General features: G+C 40.7%; 1 protein-coding gene and 1 long non-coding RNA gene across 6 annotated transcripts in view; both read left to right on the top strand.

Moving 5' to 3' along the window:
* Positions 1 to 7967, top strand: part of SEPTIN7 (septin 7) — a 114307-nt gene extending 106340 nt beyond the window's left edge. For all 4 annotated transcript variants that reach the window (XM_055293433.2, XM_055293430.2, XM_055293432.2 and 1 more), the window contains exons 11-13: positions 898 to 1033; positions 5742 to 5881; positions 6915 to 7967. In XM_055293433.2, coding sequence (XP_055149408.1) covers positions 898 to 1033; positions 5742 to 5881; positions 6915 to 6954 — 316 coding nt within the window. In that variant the 3' untranslated portion in view covers positions 6955 to 7967. The remainder of the gene's footprint in view (positions 1 to 897; positions 1034 to 5741; positions 5882 to 6914) is intronic.
* A 6697-nt stretch (positions 7968 to 14664) lies between these two features.
* LOC129489474 (uncharacterized) lies at positions 14665 to 16985 on the top strand. Of its 2 annotated transcripts, none has more exons than XR_010113602.1 (3): positions 14665 to 15130; positions 16423 to 16510; positions 16647 to 16985. It is a non-coding gene; the product is annotated as an uncharacterized lncRNA (long non-coding RNA). The 2 variants fall into 2 exon arrangements; XR_008659996.2 differs by lacking the exon at positions 14665 to 15130 and adding an exon at positions 15567 to 15719.
* The last annotated feature ends 619 nt before the right edge of the window (positions 16986 to 17604 follow it).

Here is a 17604-nt window from a genome sequence, read left to right as displayed (position 1 = left end):
GAAAGCACTAGGTACTTTGGCATTCTCTTGTGTCTCTGTGTAAGTGTATTAGCCTTAACATAAAGCCCACCCGTAAATATATCTCAGTGTGGAAATTTTGAACACAACTCTACAAAGAGATTTGAGTCCATGGACTTTAACGTCAACAGAGTGAACATTTTTTTTTTTTATTTAACTGTGCTTATGTCTTATTTTTTTTGCATTTAAAAATAATTAGTAACAAAATATTTGCTCCTGATTATCTCTAAAGTATGTGTGTGTGTTTTAAATCACTGAACATCTTTAAAACTTAAGACAGTGAAATATTTGAGTTAAGTAGAATGAATTTTCAAGAGCATTGAAGTGATCATAAGGGGCCCAGAAATATTCTGTATGCCTAAATAGTGCTCTAGGTATTGACTAGTAGTTGTTTCCAACATATCAGTTCAGTTACCAAAATAAATAATAATTTTGGTGGTGTTAGTAGCTGTCTTAGAAGAGATTGTAACACTTGAAATTCTGGTAAAACTAAAAATATTCTACATATGTTAACTTCATTACTCGTTTTCTATTTTTCATGTTAAAGTGTTGTTTAAAGAACAAAATTAAATGATTTTCTTCTAATGTTTTATTCCGTGAATGTATTTTGGGAATTTTTTTCCCATTTTCCTTCTACAGTTTATTTGGTATGTCATCCTTAGATTTGATATGCAGTAGGTTTAGAGAACATCTTTGTTTTTTAGATTTTTTTCATAGTAAGTTTTATATATGAAATATGGAAAGAAGTTCTAGGTTATAAATATATTAATAATGACATACATATATAGCATCTCATTTGTTTTCATCAGCTGTTTCATAGTTCTGTATTATAATTTTTATTCACAGACATTTAATGATTACCCTTAATATTCATGACAGGAGCCCTCTGGCACAAATGGAAGAAGAAAGAAGGGAGCATGTAGCTAAAATGAAGAAGATGGAGATGGAGATGGAGCAGGTGTTTGAGATGAAGGTCAAAGAAAAAGTTCAAAAACTGAAGGACTCTGAAGCTGAGGTAATCAGTCTAATATTCCGTCTCTTAGCAGACATTGTGTTCCTTTTTAAGTAGTATCTTCAGTAAAATTTATAGATAATATAACCTTTTTATACATATTTTTTCAAAATTAATACCCTAGTGTAACAAAATGGAGAAATTTCTAGAAGCAAGCACTGTGTTTATAATAATATATACTTCAATACATAAGTGCATGGACATAGTATATTCGGTAGGACAGTGTAATAGAATACTTATAATGAATTATTAAAGTTATAATGAACAAATTTGAGTTGTGAAAAATAAAATGACAAACCATTCCATACAAGTGGCATAAGAACACTAAAGATGAGAGTTTGGGGGTGGATTTATGCACAAAAACTAGTGTTAGGATAATAATAATTGACCATACTTATTTGTGTATGAGTGAAAAAGAGGGAGATAACCTTTATTGAACTAAAGATATGCCTGGATAAATTCCACACAATTAAGGGAGAGAAAATTAGGGAATGTGATATTTTTGTTAACAGGTTGGGCCTTCTTTATTTATAATATAGTGTCAAGGTAGTTCCTAGTGTTACAACATTGGGCAGGGTAATGACAAAACATCCCAGAAGACATATCTACTATCTTGAAACCCTTCTAGATGTTGAGTTATACATTTAGTTTCTATTAATCACAAAGACCTTGGAGACATTTCCTTCAATAGGTGGCAAGAAAGAAAAGATGGAGAAAAAGATAAACTGAACATAAAAATCCATAGAGCAGTTAGTTCGATAGATGTCTGAGAATAGTAGAAAAAAAACTATGGGTAACCCCAAAATAACAGTGATTTAAGTATGAAGTTTTCTCCACATCAATTTGTTATAATTAAAAATTATAAAATAGGCTGGACATGGTGGCTCATGCCTGTAACGCCAGCACTTTGGGAGTCTGAGGCACGCAGATCACTTGAGTTCAGAAGTTTGAGACTAGCCTGGCCAACATGGTGAAACCTCATCTCTATTAAAAATACAAAAATTATCTGGATGTGGTGGTGAGTGCCTGTAATCCCAGCTACTTGGGAGGCTGAGGCTGGAGAATCTCTTGAATCTGGGAGGCGGAGGTTGCACTGAGCCGAGATCATGTCACTGCACTCCAGCCTGGGCGACAGATCAAGAATTTGCCTCAAAAAACAAACAACCCTATAAAATAATAAATTATTTTAAAATATATGAGAGGAAGTCCAGGTGTGGTGGCTCACATCTGTAATCCCAGCAGTTTGGGAGGCCAAAGAAGGAGGATTGCTTGAGTCCAGGAGTTTGAGACCAGCCTGGGCAACGTGGCAAGACCCAGTCTCTACAAAAAATTTTTAAAAATAGTTGGGCATGATGGCCTGCGCCTATGGTCCCAGCTACTCAGGAGGCTGAGGCAGGAAGATTTCTTGAGCCTGGGAGATCGAGGCTGTAGTGAGCCATGATTGTGCCACTGCACCCCAGCCTGGGTGACAGAGCTAGACCTTGTCTCAAAATTATATACATATACATATATATATATATATATATATGGATGACAGTAATATAAAATACTTTTAAAACAATCTTTAATGATAAAATTTAGTAAGATCCCTGTTTTATGTGGCTTCACTAATACAATATTTGTATCTAAGTGTATTAAGAAGAGATTCAGATCTCTTTTGTTATATTCTTACAGTTGATCTCATTGCTTTTATAATTACTGCATAAAATACGGAAACCTTTTTTGACTAAAGGCATAACAAAAGTACTGTAATCCATTGAGTAAATAGAGTGCACGGAATGAGAAAGTATTAAATAATTTCGAGGAAATGTTTTTATTCCACATCATTTCTCTTACATTATTGGGCTTTTCTTGTAATTTCTTATTAAAATCTTTCACTGTTGTTATGTTTGTTGTGAGTTTAATTTAGCAGGGGTATGGAATAATTCCTCCTGGTTTGAGACTGCTGAGCACTACAGGACTAGCATCCCTGGCACTGCCACTAAATGCTAATAGCAGTGCCCTCCTATCATTGGGCAAACCAAAATGTGCATGCATACACACCCCCAATCAAGAATCACTGTCTTAGCTATTGCTATTGTATTATAAATTAATGAAGTTCTTAACATGACATTTTGGGGATTAATTTATCAGCCTGTTGTTAAATATATGCATTGAATCTCTACTTATTCAGTAATTCACATATAATCTGGAAAATCTATATCCAAAAGGGGAAAAAAAAACAGAAATAATCAAGAGTCCTACTATATTATCTCCACACTTAGATTCCATTGAGAATCTAAAAGTAGTTTAAGTTATATTTGAGGCAGATGTATTTTAGGACATGTTGCTAAGAGTAAATATTACAAACAAGTAATTGTGAACCTGTAGCCAAGGAACCCTTTGGGAATTTTAATGATTACTGTGAATGGTGAAGATAGTTTTGAAGAACTATTCTTTGAAGGATGGAATGTTAACACTTCAAGGACCTGTGAAGAGCTCTGAGCCAAGGTTCCCACCGGATACTCTAAGCCATTAGAGAATTAGGCATGCTCATTCTAGATTCTTTGTCTTTTATGAAACCACATCTAGAGTGTATTTACCAACATCCGTGTGGTAATGAGTTTGCAAATCATCATGTATATGATACATGATACATATTATGTAAATATACATGTGAATACATAAATAGGTAAAGAAACCCTTTTAGCCTTGTTTAATACAGTCTCTCCTTAAATCCATTATGCTGGAAATACTTGTTTGGGGGCACAGCTAGCAGCACAGTACATCAGCCACAGCACCAAGCATCTTTCATTTATTGTGTTGTCTAGCGCACACCACAGCCCTACAAGGTAGGTATTATTGCCCATCTCTCCTTTATAGATAAGAAGAAGGATAAATTAACTTAGTATGCCAGCATTTGAACCCAGTTAATTTTTAAGTTAAGCTAGATAGGTCCACAGTCCTGTTTTTCACAATTTCAGAATGGAAAAAACTCTGAAAACTGCAAAACCTAACATGAACTAAGTTTTAATCCTACATATTGTGAATATTTATATATTTTACTGCAACAAATAAAAAGTAATGTGTTTGATGATACTTGTTGCCCCAGATAGCCCAGGAGGTATTTTATAAATATAGTATATAATCCTTTCTAAGCGGTGTTGTCGTTTTAATAACTGAAAAATATTGAACTTTGGAAGGCATCTGACCCCATGGGTTTCTTAAGAGTCAGATTGTGACCTATACCTTTATCTACATGCAGTTAACACAAAAGATAATTGCTTATATGTAACATAAATTAAGTTAAAGAATGATGAACACTGTAAGCCTACCACCTGACTTAAAAAAAGAGAATGTTATCAACTCATTTGAAGACCCTGTGTGCCTGTCCCCTATTGTATCCCTCTCTCTCATTCCCAGAGGTAACTACTATTCTGAATTGTGTATATGTGATTCTCTTCATTTAAAAAAAATAACTAGAGACATTTTCTTATGTTCCTACTTTCTGACATTTCTTAGTAACTTGTTTGCTGTCATCAGGAAGATTTCACCTCAGATTTGACTCATGTTTGCTTAAGTGTGTCTTAGGTGATTTTGTTTTGTAGGAATTGCATGAAATAATTGAAATAGGAATAAATCTGAAGTCACTTCGGGCTTGCAAAAAGGAAAAATTGTATGCAAAATTATAATATATAACAATATATAATATGTATATAATATATATAATAGTTATATATTAACATTATGTTAATGTTAACTCACCAGTATAGTAAAATCTATGACAGAACATAATTCCTGGATAACTGAAGGTTTTGAATAGTCCTTGGGTATTTGGCATAGAAGGATTTAATCTGATTTTTTAAATTTGTTGGCTCTTTTTTTTTTCAGAAATGGATTGACTTGCACCTAAATGAAATTATTTATCTAATGATCTCTTGGACTTAAAGCACTTTGTTTCTGCAGTTACTTTGCATGAATGTTTACTACCTCTCAGTCAGCATTCTTTACAGTATTAATACACATAGGAGGAAGGATCACCTGCATTAGAATCACTGTAACTTGTTGAAAATCCACATTTCCAGACTTAACACCCAGATATTCTAATTCAGTACGTCTGAGTGAGGTCCAGGATTCTGTATTTTTAACAAACATCCCAGATGATTTGCATGAAGACCAATGTCTGAGAACCACTGCTTACAGGAATCAGAGTACTTTACTGGCATCTTTGAGCTCTTAGGGTCCTAAACTACCTGCTTTCTTTTCACTTGTCTTAGCTTTCTAAACTTGGAAATAGGAGGCTTATTCAAGTCCTGGTTCTTCCACTTTCTGGCTAGCAATCTTGGGCAAGTCAGTTAAATTCTGCAACTGTTTCCTCATCTGTACAATGAGAACAGTGATGTCTTCACTGCCTAGCCTCCAACATATTTGTGATTAAAGAAGAACGAGATAAGATAGTAATTTTCCATTATAAAGTACTCCACACTGTTAAGTTTGTTGCTTTTTTTTTTTTTTTCCTGTTTCCGAAGATTATTGTCTTGGGTCACTGGCCTTTTGGGTGGCAGGTCCTAAAGGAGGAGGAGTCCTTGACAGTGCTTTCCAGGTAGTACTCTGAATTTACAACAGGGCTATTCAAATAGTGCTTATACTCCTTATCATTAGGGTATCTGGATGAAACATACTTCTGCTTCTGATTTCTTAGTTTTGTTTTATATATTGTGCTGTGATTTAGCTCCAGCGGCGCCATGAGCAAATGAAAAAGAATTTGGAAGCACAGCACAAAGAATTGGAGGAAAAACGTCGTCAGTTTGAGGATGAGAAAGCAAACTGGGAAGCTCAGCAACGTATTTTAGAACAACAGAACTCTTCGAGGTAACTAATAGCAGATTACTAAGAAATGTGTGTATTAATGTTTTAAAGAATTGTTTTCCTACTTATTTAAAAAACATTAGAATAACACTTAAAAAGTCATCACCCATTATGCATTCCAAACACAGTGGTTTTCATGGATAAATATTTTTATATGGATGGATACAGTCTGTGTCCATTAGCAGTATTTTTTCAGTACATCTTTCATGACTTAATCTTCATAATTATGATTTAGCAACTTCATGACATTATCCCCAGTTAACTCACCTTAATTGGATTTCTTACCTCCTCCCCCCAATTGTTGGACATAAGGGTTGTTTTCAATTTTTGGCACACAAAGGGAACATTCTTCAAAATCTATTAGATATTTAGGGGTACGTTTTAACTGTGTTGAATTATGTTTTTACGATAAAATTCTTAAGACAAAATGTTAGATATTTAATTTCCAATACAGCTAATCAATTACTTTCTCTTAATTTATACAAAATTCAATAATATTTGCACCTTAGTTTTCTTTTCCTTAATAGTTTCATTTAAAACTGAAAAGTGGCATTCCTGTAAGGATTATATAGTTTATCTTCGTTACTAAACATTTTGAGATTTGACATTTGTTCTGCTACACTACCCTACTGTTAACATTTTCCCCAAAGAAGAGGAAAATAGATTTGTAAAAGCAATTGCACTTCAAAATGCAAATGACAGTGGGGGAAAAGAGCACCCTGTTTGATGCCAGTTGATACTTTTTAGTTTGTGCTGTTTCGTTTGGGAAGAATTGTTCTTGTATATTAAAATGGGGTTTTGCCATATTTTTTTACTGCTTATCCTGGAGTTTTGTCAAATATTTGATTGTCTAAGAAAATACTATTATAGATTAACATTGTCTTAGCTGTTTACTTCTAAATCTCTTAATTTTTTTCAATGAAAAAGTAGTATCTGAAAATCCCAACATTGTAATTGGGTTAGCTGTTGTTATCATGTTGTCTATCATGTTGATAAAATGGTTACTCATCTTGATTATTTTCCTTTTATCCTTTAGAACCTTGGAAAAGAACAAGAAGAAAGGGAAGATCTTTTAAACTCTCTATTGACCACCAGTTACGTATTAGTTGCCAATATGCCAGCTTGGACATCAGTGTTTGTTGGATCCGTTTGACCAATTTGCACCAGTTTTATCCATAATGATGGATTTAACAGCATGACAAAAATTACTTTTTTTTGTTGTTCTTGATGGAGATTAAGATGCCTTGAATTGTCTAGGGTGTTCTGTACTTAGAAAGTAAGAGCTCTAAGTACCTTTCCTACATTTTCTTTTTTTATTAAACAGATATCTTCAGTTTAATGCAAGAGAACATTTTACTGTTGTACAATCATGTTCTGGTGGTTTGATTGTTTACAGGATATTCCAAAATAAAAGGACTCTGGAAGATTTTCATTGAGGATAAATTGCCATAATATGATGCAAACTGTGCTTCTCTATGATAATTATAATACAACGGTTCCATTCAATGCAGCATATACAATAATGTAATTTAGTCTAACACAGTTGACCCTATTTTTTGACACTTCCATTGTTTAAAAATACACATGGAAAAAAAAAAACCCTATATGCTTACAGTGCACCTAGAGCTTTTTTATAACAACCTCTTTTTGTTTGTTTGTTTTGGATTCTTTAAATATATATTATTCTCATTTAGTGCCCTCTTTAGCCAGAATCTCATTACTGCTTCATTTTTGTAATAACATTTAATTTAGATATTTTCCATATATTGGCCCTGCTAAAATAGAATATAGCATCTTTCATATGGTAGGAACCAACAAGGAAACTTTCCTTTAACTCCCTTTTTACACTTTATGGTAAGTAGCAGGGGGGAAAATGCATTTATAGATCATTTCTAGGCAAAATTGTGAAGCTAATGACCAACCTGTTTCTACGTATATGCAGTCTGTTTATTTTACTAGAAATGGGAATCATGGCCTCTTAAAGAGAAAAAAGTCACCATTCTGCATTTAGCTGTATTCATATATTGCATTTCTGTATTTTTTGTTTGTATTGTAAAAAATTCACATAATAAACGATGTTGTGATGTAATAGCGTGTGGGGTCTTAAATATCCTACAGTCGATGTACAAGAGTAGAGTATGTTTGGGAAGAAACTTTTCAACTTGAGTTTGCCTCCTCTACGATGACATCTCTTATATGCTTGTCTCATTTAGAATGCATATGTGCTGATTTTCTAATTTAAGAGATACCATATCTCTCTATTCATTTTTCTCTCATTTGTGTGCTTATTTTTCTGAGAACAATTTTTTTTTTTTCCAAACAGGGTCTTGCTTCATTGCCCAGGTTGGAGTGCAGTGGCACAAACACGACTCGACTGCAGCCTTAACCCTCTGGGCTCAAGCAGTCCTCCTGCCTCAGCCCCCTGAGTATCTGGGATTGCAGGTGTGCACAACCACGCCTGGCTAATTTTTGTATTTTTTGCAGCCTCCCAAAGTTCTGGGATTACAAGCATGAGCCATCATGCCCGGCCTCTGAGAAGAGTTTCTGACTCATTCAGATTAAATATACTCTCAAGTCCCTGGAAACTGAAATTTTTTTAACTGGAGAGAGGGTGGTGTCATTTCTTTTCTCAAGGTCAAGTGACAGATTTTAACGTAATGCATAATTTAAGAAATTAAGTAAGTAATGTAGCCTAGTTTATTATCTTGAAATGTTTTACCCTATTTACTTTTTAAAATTAATGACCTAAGCAGAGGGAATAATTATAAGTCAGTAGCAGAGAGATTGTTGTTTGGGTGTTTATTTTTTTCAGTTTTTGTGTTGAGAGATTGGGTTAACACCTCTAGCCAAAAATGTTTGGTTTTAGGGAGGCTAACAACAACCTACTGAATTTGGAGAATGCAAAGGTAAAAAATGTATATAGACTGCCTGCCTGACTGGTTAAGTACTACTGCTTCTGGGGAATATTATTTCAAAATTCTATGTATTATAATAATAAATTTGTAAGACACATTCATTATTCTACCATCCTAATGAAAACTTTCAGAAGTCTTTATCCATGGCATGCCCGGGGTTTCACCTGAATCTGATACAGGATCTATATAACTTTACTAGGACTTTGGATTGTTGACTCCAGGCTTAAGTAAAGGCTCTTTTTGCCATTTGGCCTGCGGATTTCTGAGAGGATCATTCACAATACATGTACAATTCAGGTAGGCCTAAGGAAAGGCCAGCCTGTAGAAAGCAAAATGGCAGTGTCTGTTCTCCACTGTTGGAGGCATTATGTAATTGAAGTATCCTGTTAGCCACTGTCTTTCTGCTAATTAAGTGGGGCTGAACAAGTAAGCACTAATAATACCAGTGAACCACTTGGGCACCTTGTGGGTAGAGTTTTGCTGCCACCTAGTGGAATGGGATATCATTGCTTCCATATCAGGTTCACAAGCAAGTGGACACAGTTTATTTCTGTGTAGCTCAGGCTGTAATCTTGAAAGCTGAGGAGATACCCATGCCTCTCAGACTCATTAGCTGGTTGTCACATTACCACCTGCACATTCTGACCCACCGCATCTTAATATGTTTGTCCTCTTGGAGAAACTAGAAGTCAGAATGTGGTAGGTAAGGGGAAAAAAGGAAAGATGGCTTGATAGCTGTGAATGCATCAGGAGCGAAATGTTGACTCAAAGTTATCTAGATCACGGTCTCCAAACCTGATGCTGTTTCCTTACAAAAATATTTGTTGAGCTCGTGTCCATAATTATATGTATTGATCAATGAAAATATGTATCAACAAATGTACTGCTACACTAATGTGAACATTATGGGACAAAATTTGAAAGAGTGAAATAAAAAGGTTTGCACTTTTTCCCCAAGCCCCAATGAATTATTACTTTGCACCTTGGAGGCCATCGATCTAGGCAGTATGTGGATAGTTAATAGTTATTGTTGAATCACCAAGGAAGGTCCTAGTGAAGACTGCTGTGATGTCCTACTTGATTTGAAAGGAAAATTTGCCACACCAGCAAATCGAAGTCCTTTCTAATAATAAGCTTGCAAATGTAAGCCCTTGTACTTCATCCAGAATTTTACCTGCCCCTTTTGTAATAACAACTTCCCAAAACTGTCCTGTTCCAGATGGTAACCTAAGTAGTTAACATGTGTTATTTAATCCTTAATGATAACAATTGGGTAAGTTATCTATTAAGGTAACTTCTTAATACATTATCTAATAAATGAATAAGTTAACTAAACATCTTACACCCTGTTTCCTCATCTGCAAAAGGATGAGGAAACAGGGTGTAAGATGTTTAGTAGCTTATTCAATAGATGGTAACTGGCAGAACGAGAGTTTGAACTGGTCTTGGTTACACCAGGGCCTGTGCTTAAATCTTATGTCTTACAAGCACCTGGTCTGCTACACTGCCACCTTTCTGAAGCATGCTCTTCTACAGAGTTGTTAGCACAGAGCAGATGCTCCCTGATTAAGAGGGGCGGCTGGCCACCAGGCAGCCTGGAGAAGCAGAAAGCACCAGACACGCTAATTGTCTCAGTTTAGACCCCAACTCTGTGAATTGGGCATGTAACTTCTATGAATGTTTCTTCAGCTATAAAACAGGCCCCATGCCTTCCTTGCTGGTTTGGAGTGAGGATTACATTTTGGCTGCACACGTTAAGGTGTCCAGACCTCGAGAATGTGCCAATCTGCTGGGGTCATAACAGACCAGAAAGTATTATTTCTTCTCAGTTTTAGTGACGGTTTATTTTTAGGAAATGTGCATGGTGCCATGGTAAGTCTCTGGATCTGCTTCTTTGTGCACAGAGATAGTCTTTTGTAGTTACTTCCATGGAAATAAGGTAATTTTGGTCAGAAGACGAAAGGTGTTAGTAATTGGAGTTATACATCATTCTTTGTAAGTAATGCCAAGATGGTTTATCAGAGTCATCTTTAATGAAAACTTTAGCTGCTTTTCAAGCAAACTTGGTTCCCATAATTTGGGATTCATCCATAGAATGTTCAAAGTTTAGTGTCAGCCATTTTCAGCAGAAAATAGAGGCTGACAATTTCCTGTGTTCTTTAGAAGACTTTGAAAGCTTCATGGGAAGAATGAAGACTATTCTTGGCCTGAACATTTGCCCCATGGGGTGCTGGACCCAGCCAAGCAGCCTTGTATTGGCAAAGGAGGGTCAAGTGAAAGGAGACCTTGTTCTGTGCCAGGCTCTCAAAGGGTAGCCTGAAACCCTATTGGCCACACAGAACCTCTGTTTTAGATGCTGTTTGTGGACCTGCCGAAATCTAATGCCACTCAGGCTTTCTGAAACCCTAGGGGGTGGGAAAAGGCAGTAGCTGACACCTCTGAGAGCAGAGGTTTGTGAAGATGTGGCATAGATGAGGAGGCTAGCAGAGGGGGGATAGTCAGACACTACCAACAAACTTCCTTTTTGTTCTCTCTTCGAGGTGGGCCACCCTGCTTAGCTCCGTTTTGTCCAAGTGTGTTGCAAGGGAGCAGCATTTCACTGGGAGATTTGCGCGTAAGTAGAGCACAGATTCCCCTGGGTGAGGAGCTGGCTCTCACCCAAGTATGGGGATACCAAACTAACTTGTTCTGGCAAAGGCATACAACTTTTTTACCCCTCATTTAATTCTGTTGTCTTTGAATTTTTAATGATCTCTTTCATATTTAAATATATGCCGTACTCTAGTGTAGCACAGAAAAGTTCCCTGTGTCTTGGATAAGCCGGTAGTTTTAAGCAACTTGGCAAATGGTGAGTGAAGCAATGAGCACTCTGGCATGGCCCCTGATGTTAATGTGAGCTGTTTTCCCTGCGTTTCAGAAGTCAGGGAATATATCGGGACCTAGTGGGAGCGGTCCAGTTTTTTTTTTTTCCCATAGGGATAAATCTCAATGTGATTATACAAATCTCTGGCTTACCCTGATAAAGTTAAAAAACAAAACAAAATGTTGTATTCAATATTTTGGGAACACAGTTCTCTCACCAAGACACAAATGAAATCTTCCTTAGACCTTCGTATTGCTGGGCAGAGGTGCCAGGAACTCAAATTGGCATTTTCTCAAATCTCCACCTCATTAGTGTCTAATTAGACCCCATCCCTAAGAGTCAGATGCTTTGGAAGATGGAATGGAGACCACTGATAAAAATCCACTTTCTGTAGTCTCCATTCAGGTATGATTGGCCTGATTATAGCTCATGTCCTGAAAAGGAGATAAGTTTTCTTCTCCAACTTGTAAGAACTGATGAACTCATCCCACCAAATGTGAATGTTTTAGACAGTATTCAAACTGGGAAAAATACCTGCCCATCAAGGGAGAGATAACTCACTTTGAATTCTAAGGGAAGGAAACAAAATTGGAAAAGTGCAGCAACAAGTGTTTGTGGAATACTTGCTGTGTGCCAAATACAGAGCATTCACATAGATTCTGAACTAGAGCTCCTGAGAAGGCTATGACATGGGCATTTCCACCTCTTTATAAAAACAAGCAAGCTAAAATACCACTGTGTGATTCCGTAACATTTGTATTTGTTATCTATTGTTCCACAATAAATGCCCCCAATCCTGGCAACAAAATTTAAACCACAACAATCTGTAATAGTAACATTCGTAATCTTAGTTCTGCAGGTTAGGAATTCAGCGGTTTAGCTGGGTGGTCTGGCAGGGTGCCTTGCAGTAAAGGTGTTGGCTGAGGCTACAGTCAACTGTGGGCTTCAATGGGGCTGGGGGATCTGCTTCCACGATGGCTCACTGACATCACTGGCAAGTTGACGTTAAGAGGCCTCAGCTCCTTGCCACATGGACCTCTCCACAGGGCTGCTTGAGTGGCCTTGTGACATGGTGGCTGGCTTTCTCCCAGAGCAAGTAATCCAACAGAGAGCAAGGCATAAGCCACATGGCTTTTATGACCCAGCTCTGAGAGTCACACACATAATTTCCCAATATGCTATTGCTAATGCAGCCTAGTCCTGTTCACGCGCTGTACAAGAGCGGGTGTACTAAAGGTGGCTGCCACAGTATTTTATTCATTTTCTGGGTAATAGACATCTGTTCATTTTTACAAATAATGCTACAGTGAATATTTCTATATACATCTTGCCTAAATATGCAAGTGTTTCTATAGCCTTCTGTACCAACATGAACAAAGCCAGCAAATACATCATTTTTAGGTTCATAAGCCTCTGTATAGGTTTCCAAGATGCATCATGCAGAATGTTTTATTCCCCTGCCTCTTCCCCACTGAGACCAGATCTCTCTAAAGGCCACCTTACAACCCTTATAGTCTCTTGACCAGGGAAGGGGATGGGATCTCTCCCTCTGCCTTAGAGTTTGGAAAGTCTCAGGGAAGAACTTTGACAGTCCCAGTAAGGAAGGTGGTATAGATGTGGTCACTGAGAACCACTGTGAGCCACACAGCACCTCTGATAGCCTGCAAATCTGCCTTCCCCCTAGGGACTGGATAAATGAGGTGCCAGTTCTGCAGCGCACCTGGGCCTTTGAATCAGACTCACCCATACCTCATGTACCAGCTCCAGGCATAAGAGGTGGGCCATCCTGGGGCTTTGGATATGTTGCTGTCATCCCATACTCCTCTTCCCCACACGCAGGCAGGCCATCATGAGACTCCAGGTCTTTCCATCCCTCCTTGCTGCCCATCCTGGATGTAGGTTTACAATGGCCCCTACTCCATGGGCCATGCATACAAACCCTATATCCCAGCACATGTTCCCCCTCATCCCAGTGCTGGCTTCCTGCTGGTACCCCCAACAAATTGCCAAATGCCCCTTCCCCGAACTTTTGACTTCATATTTTGGCATAATTTCAGACAATTTATGAAAATGTTGCTAAAACACTTATTGGTCTGAACTATTTTTGAGTCATTTGCAGCCTTGATGCCCCTTATACTAAATATTTCTGTGTATTTCCTAGACACTTTCCTGTAATAACAGTAAACAATGACCAAAATGTGATGAAATTTAGTGAACTTTTCATAAGACTTGAAAACATGTATAGAGCTCTTAACTACCTTATCTTTAAGTATGTATTCACATTTATATACTTTGCATTTTGTATTAAGTTCAAAGCCCGCAGTTCAGGCTGTTGTGCTTGCATGTTCCTTCAAATGAATTCAAAGGGGGATCACCTCAGTGTTCCTGGGCCTGGCCCCCTTTGGTGCCAATAGATCCTTGGGTTGATTGGATGGAATCAGCAGCAGGATTGACACGTGTTTAGGGTTCAGGCTCCTAGTTCACTTCTCCCTCCATTCTGTGGGGCAGCCTTATTCTTTTCCCCATCCCTCCCTCCTTCCCTGAGCTCCAGGACGTTGAGGGCATGGGTGCAGGTGCCCACTCTGCACCAGACACGCGCGTGCACGATGCTGCTGCCCTCCAGGAACGCGCGGCCTCAGAGAAACAGGCACGAAGCATTCTGAGAGGGACCCTTCTTAGCGCAGGGTCACAGTCTGCAGAAAATCAGGTGTGATCAAAATCAGTGTTCCCTTCTGAGGACCTATTAAAGACCCAAACCTTCAGGCTTCCGTCCCCACGTCCAAAGCGGCGCTGGACCCCGGCCTGGGCTCTAAGTGTCACCCGCCCCAGCTGAGACTTGCGCTGGCCACCTCCCGGTGGACTCTAGGATTCCGGAGACTGAGGAGCCGCGCCGAGGCCTGGCTGCGGTAGGAGCGGGCTCCTCCGCGCCCCCTGGCGGCCGCGGCTCCGCAGGGCCCGGGGCTCCCCGTGTGCGTAGCCGCGCCCTAGCCCCGCTCCTGTGGGTCCGTTCTCCGTGGGGCCTCCGGTGTCTTAGGGTCGCCGGAGGCTGGAACCCACGGGGCCACCCTCCGAGGGTCAGCAGCTGCCGAGGCCGTTGCCACAGAAGGTGGCAGCACCTCCTCGCGGGTCGCGGGGAGTGGGCTCCCCCAGGGGCTTCTGGGACGCGACCCTGCGACCCACGCCATTCAGCAGTCGGATTTTATTTTGTTTCAGAAACACTTCAGGACCATCTAGTCTTTTTCTCTATTTAGGGAAGAGTTTTAAGAATGTTACAAAAGAAACAGACTCCTGAAACAACGTTACACCCTAGCATGAAGAAAGCGTCCACAGAGTGTGCTTCCCCCAGGGGTTAAGCACAGAATCTCCCTTTGGCCCGCAGTTCTGGAAAAATAAGGCAGGGACCCCGAGGAGAGTGGGGGCAGTGCCGCACTGTTTCCCGGGGCCTCAAGCAAACTCCCGTTAACAGGCTGAACGGTAAGCAAAACGTGGGTATTCCCTGCTATGGAATGCTCTTTAGCCTTAAAAAATGTGAGTCTGATGCGTGCTGCCAGGTGGGTGAACCGGCAAAAACTTACGCTAAAAGTGAAAGAAGCCAGACACGAAAGGACAAATACTGCATGAGTTCACAACGAAATATCTAGAATAGGCACATTCACAGGGACAGAAAGTAGGTTACGGCTTACCCGGGGCTGGAGGGAGAGGAAAATAGAAAGTTACTGCTTAATAGGTACAGAGTTTCTGTTTGGGGAGATGTCATGCCTGCTACTGAATTGTAAGTTAAACATTGGTTACATGGCAAATTTTATATGATATATAGTTTCCCATAATTTAAAAAATAGTGAAAACTCATTGCGTTTACTCCTCTACCTCCCATTCACCTCTCTTACGCCAGGGGCAATTGAATGACTTAACTGGAGTCGTACAAATGGAAGGCATAGGATTTGAGCCCATCGCAAACCCAGCAGGACCAGTGTGGCACAGCGTCCCTCTGAGCAGCCAGCAGGTGCCTTGGCCTGGAGGGGCTGCACCCTCACACCCCCTCACATCCCTGGGAACACCACAGGTTACTCATCAACTTCCTCATTCTTCTCCCTGTGCTTTCTTTGGCCTGGGCCTGGTCTGGGCCTTAGGGTGCTGGTCCCAAGCTTCCCCAAGTCAGGGAGTGACAGAGACTGTTCTAGAATCCCATCCTGTCTGTTCCCCGCCCAGGTCAGCACAACAAGAGGGAGACTCTGGTAGCTTCCCAGAGACCCCTCTCTCCTCCTTAGCAGGTGGGGGGCAGGAGTCAGGCCAACGCGGTCCCCTCATCTCCAGGGACTTCCCCTGCTTGACTGCAGCCCCTCCCTGTGCCCTGTCCCTCTGAAAGCACAAGCTCACTCTCCTCTCCCACCACTGGTCCTCACTAACTCCTGGTCCTCACCTCAGGGCACCAGGCCCCAGGTCCCCACGCTTGGCCTCACCTCCCCCCTCCCCAGCTGTGTGCATTGCCCTGCCCAACAGGCACATCAGATGCCGCTTAGGTTGCTAAAGCTTTGGGAGGCAAAAGGCTTGAAGTTTGATACTGTTTTAGAAAAAGACATCAAATCACTTATGGGAAACCAGGATTTGTTGACCTTCATTGCACCTGGTTTTTCTTTTGAATTGGATAGGTGGGTGGTGGTGGCGCTAATCTTGCAGGGCTGACAGCCCCTGTGCATGTTGTTCTGGCCCTGGCCAGCCTGCATGGGGGTCAGTCCCTTCTCCAGCTTCTCACTTACTCTCACCAGGACCTGAACATCACAGGGAGGCCAGGGCCTGAGAAGAGCCGGAGATAGGAGAAGATGGGAGAGCCCTTCAGTCTGGAGTTTGCTAACTGTGAGATGGGGTGTGGGGCAGAGTGCAGGGCACGTATGGGAATGCTGGGGAGGGGTGGGACTGGGCCGGGGAGAAGCTAGGGTTGGCGTCAGCACAGGGGATGACAGATCACCCTAGGGGTTCCCATTTTGGGTAGTGGTCAAGGACAACAGACGGCATCAACTCCCTGATGGCTGCAAAGGGGGAAGATACAGGCCTGTCCTCAGAACATCGGCCTGGCCATTGGAAGCGGAGCACTGGATTAAGAGTCCCCAATGACCTCATCATGTCCTTGGTGGATGTGGGACCTCTCTGGAGAAAGGCAGTGTCAGCTTGCGTTTGACAGACACTCATGGAAGGACCTCCATGGGTTGTGACTGCACACACTGGGCTCACCATGCTTATTTTGACCACATGGACAGCCTGTTGGTCCCAGCTACTCAGGAGGCTGGGACAGGCGGATGGCTTGAGCCCAGCAATTCAAGTCCAGCCTGGGCAAGACCCTATCTCTCCAAAAATATAAATAAATTAATAAAAATATGTCAACACTGTCTGGTAGGTGGTCTGGTTATGGGAATGGGGGTGTGAGTGGAGGCCTGTGAGGCCCTTCCCTGTGCCCTGTCGCCTTCTGTCCATTTAGAGGAGTGTGTATGTGAGGAAGTTGAGGCAGAAGAAGCAAGTATGGGCCCCGACTCCCCTATCAGGAGTGCAGCACTGGGGACATAACTCCCAGTGAGCACCAGGGGGCAGTGCAGCCCCGGCATCTGGCCCTTCCCACAGGGGAACCCTGGCTTCAGCAGCTGCAGAGGCAGTAAACTCCTGGGGCTAGATCAACGTTTTTGGATTTTAAGAAGTAAAAGACGTTTTGAGGGTTATGAACTTGGTGCAGGTCTTTGCAGTACCAGGTAGACAAACCTCATCTGGGGAAAAAATCATGAGACCAGGTTCTGCTCTCCAGCTCTGATGAGAAAAGTAAGTTTTCTCTCCTCTCTTTGCCACAGTTTCTCTACTCGTCATACTGAAATGGTGTCTTCCCCACTTACTGCTCAAAGATGTCTCGTGCCATTGATGTGAAACACTTTTCCCATGTTCAAGGTGGCTGGCCTAGTCATTGG

This window comes from Symphalangus syndactylus, chromosome 9, assembly GCF_028878055.3.
Source record: "Symphalangus syndactylus isolate Jambi chromosome 9, NHGRI_mSymSyn1-v2.1_pri, whole genome shotgun sequence".
Lineage (NCBI taxonomy): Eukaryota > Metazoa > Chordata > Mammalia > Primates > Hylobatidae > Symphalangus > Symphalangus syndactylus.
This window is presented reverse-complemented; position numbering and strand designations above follow the sequence as displayed.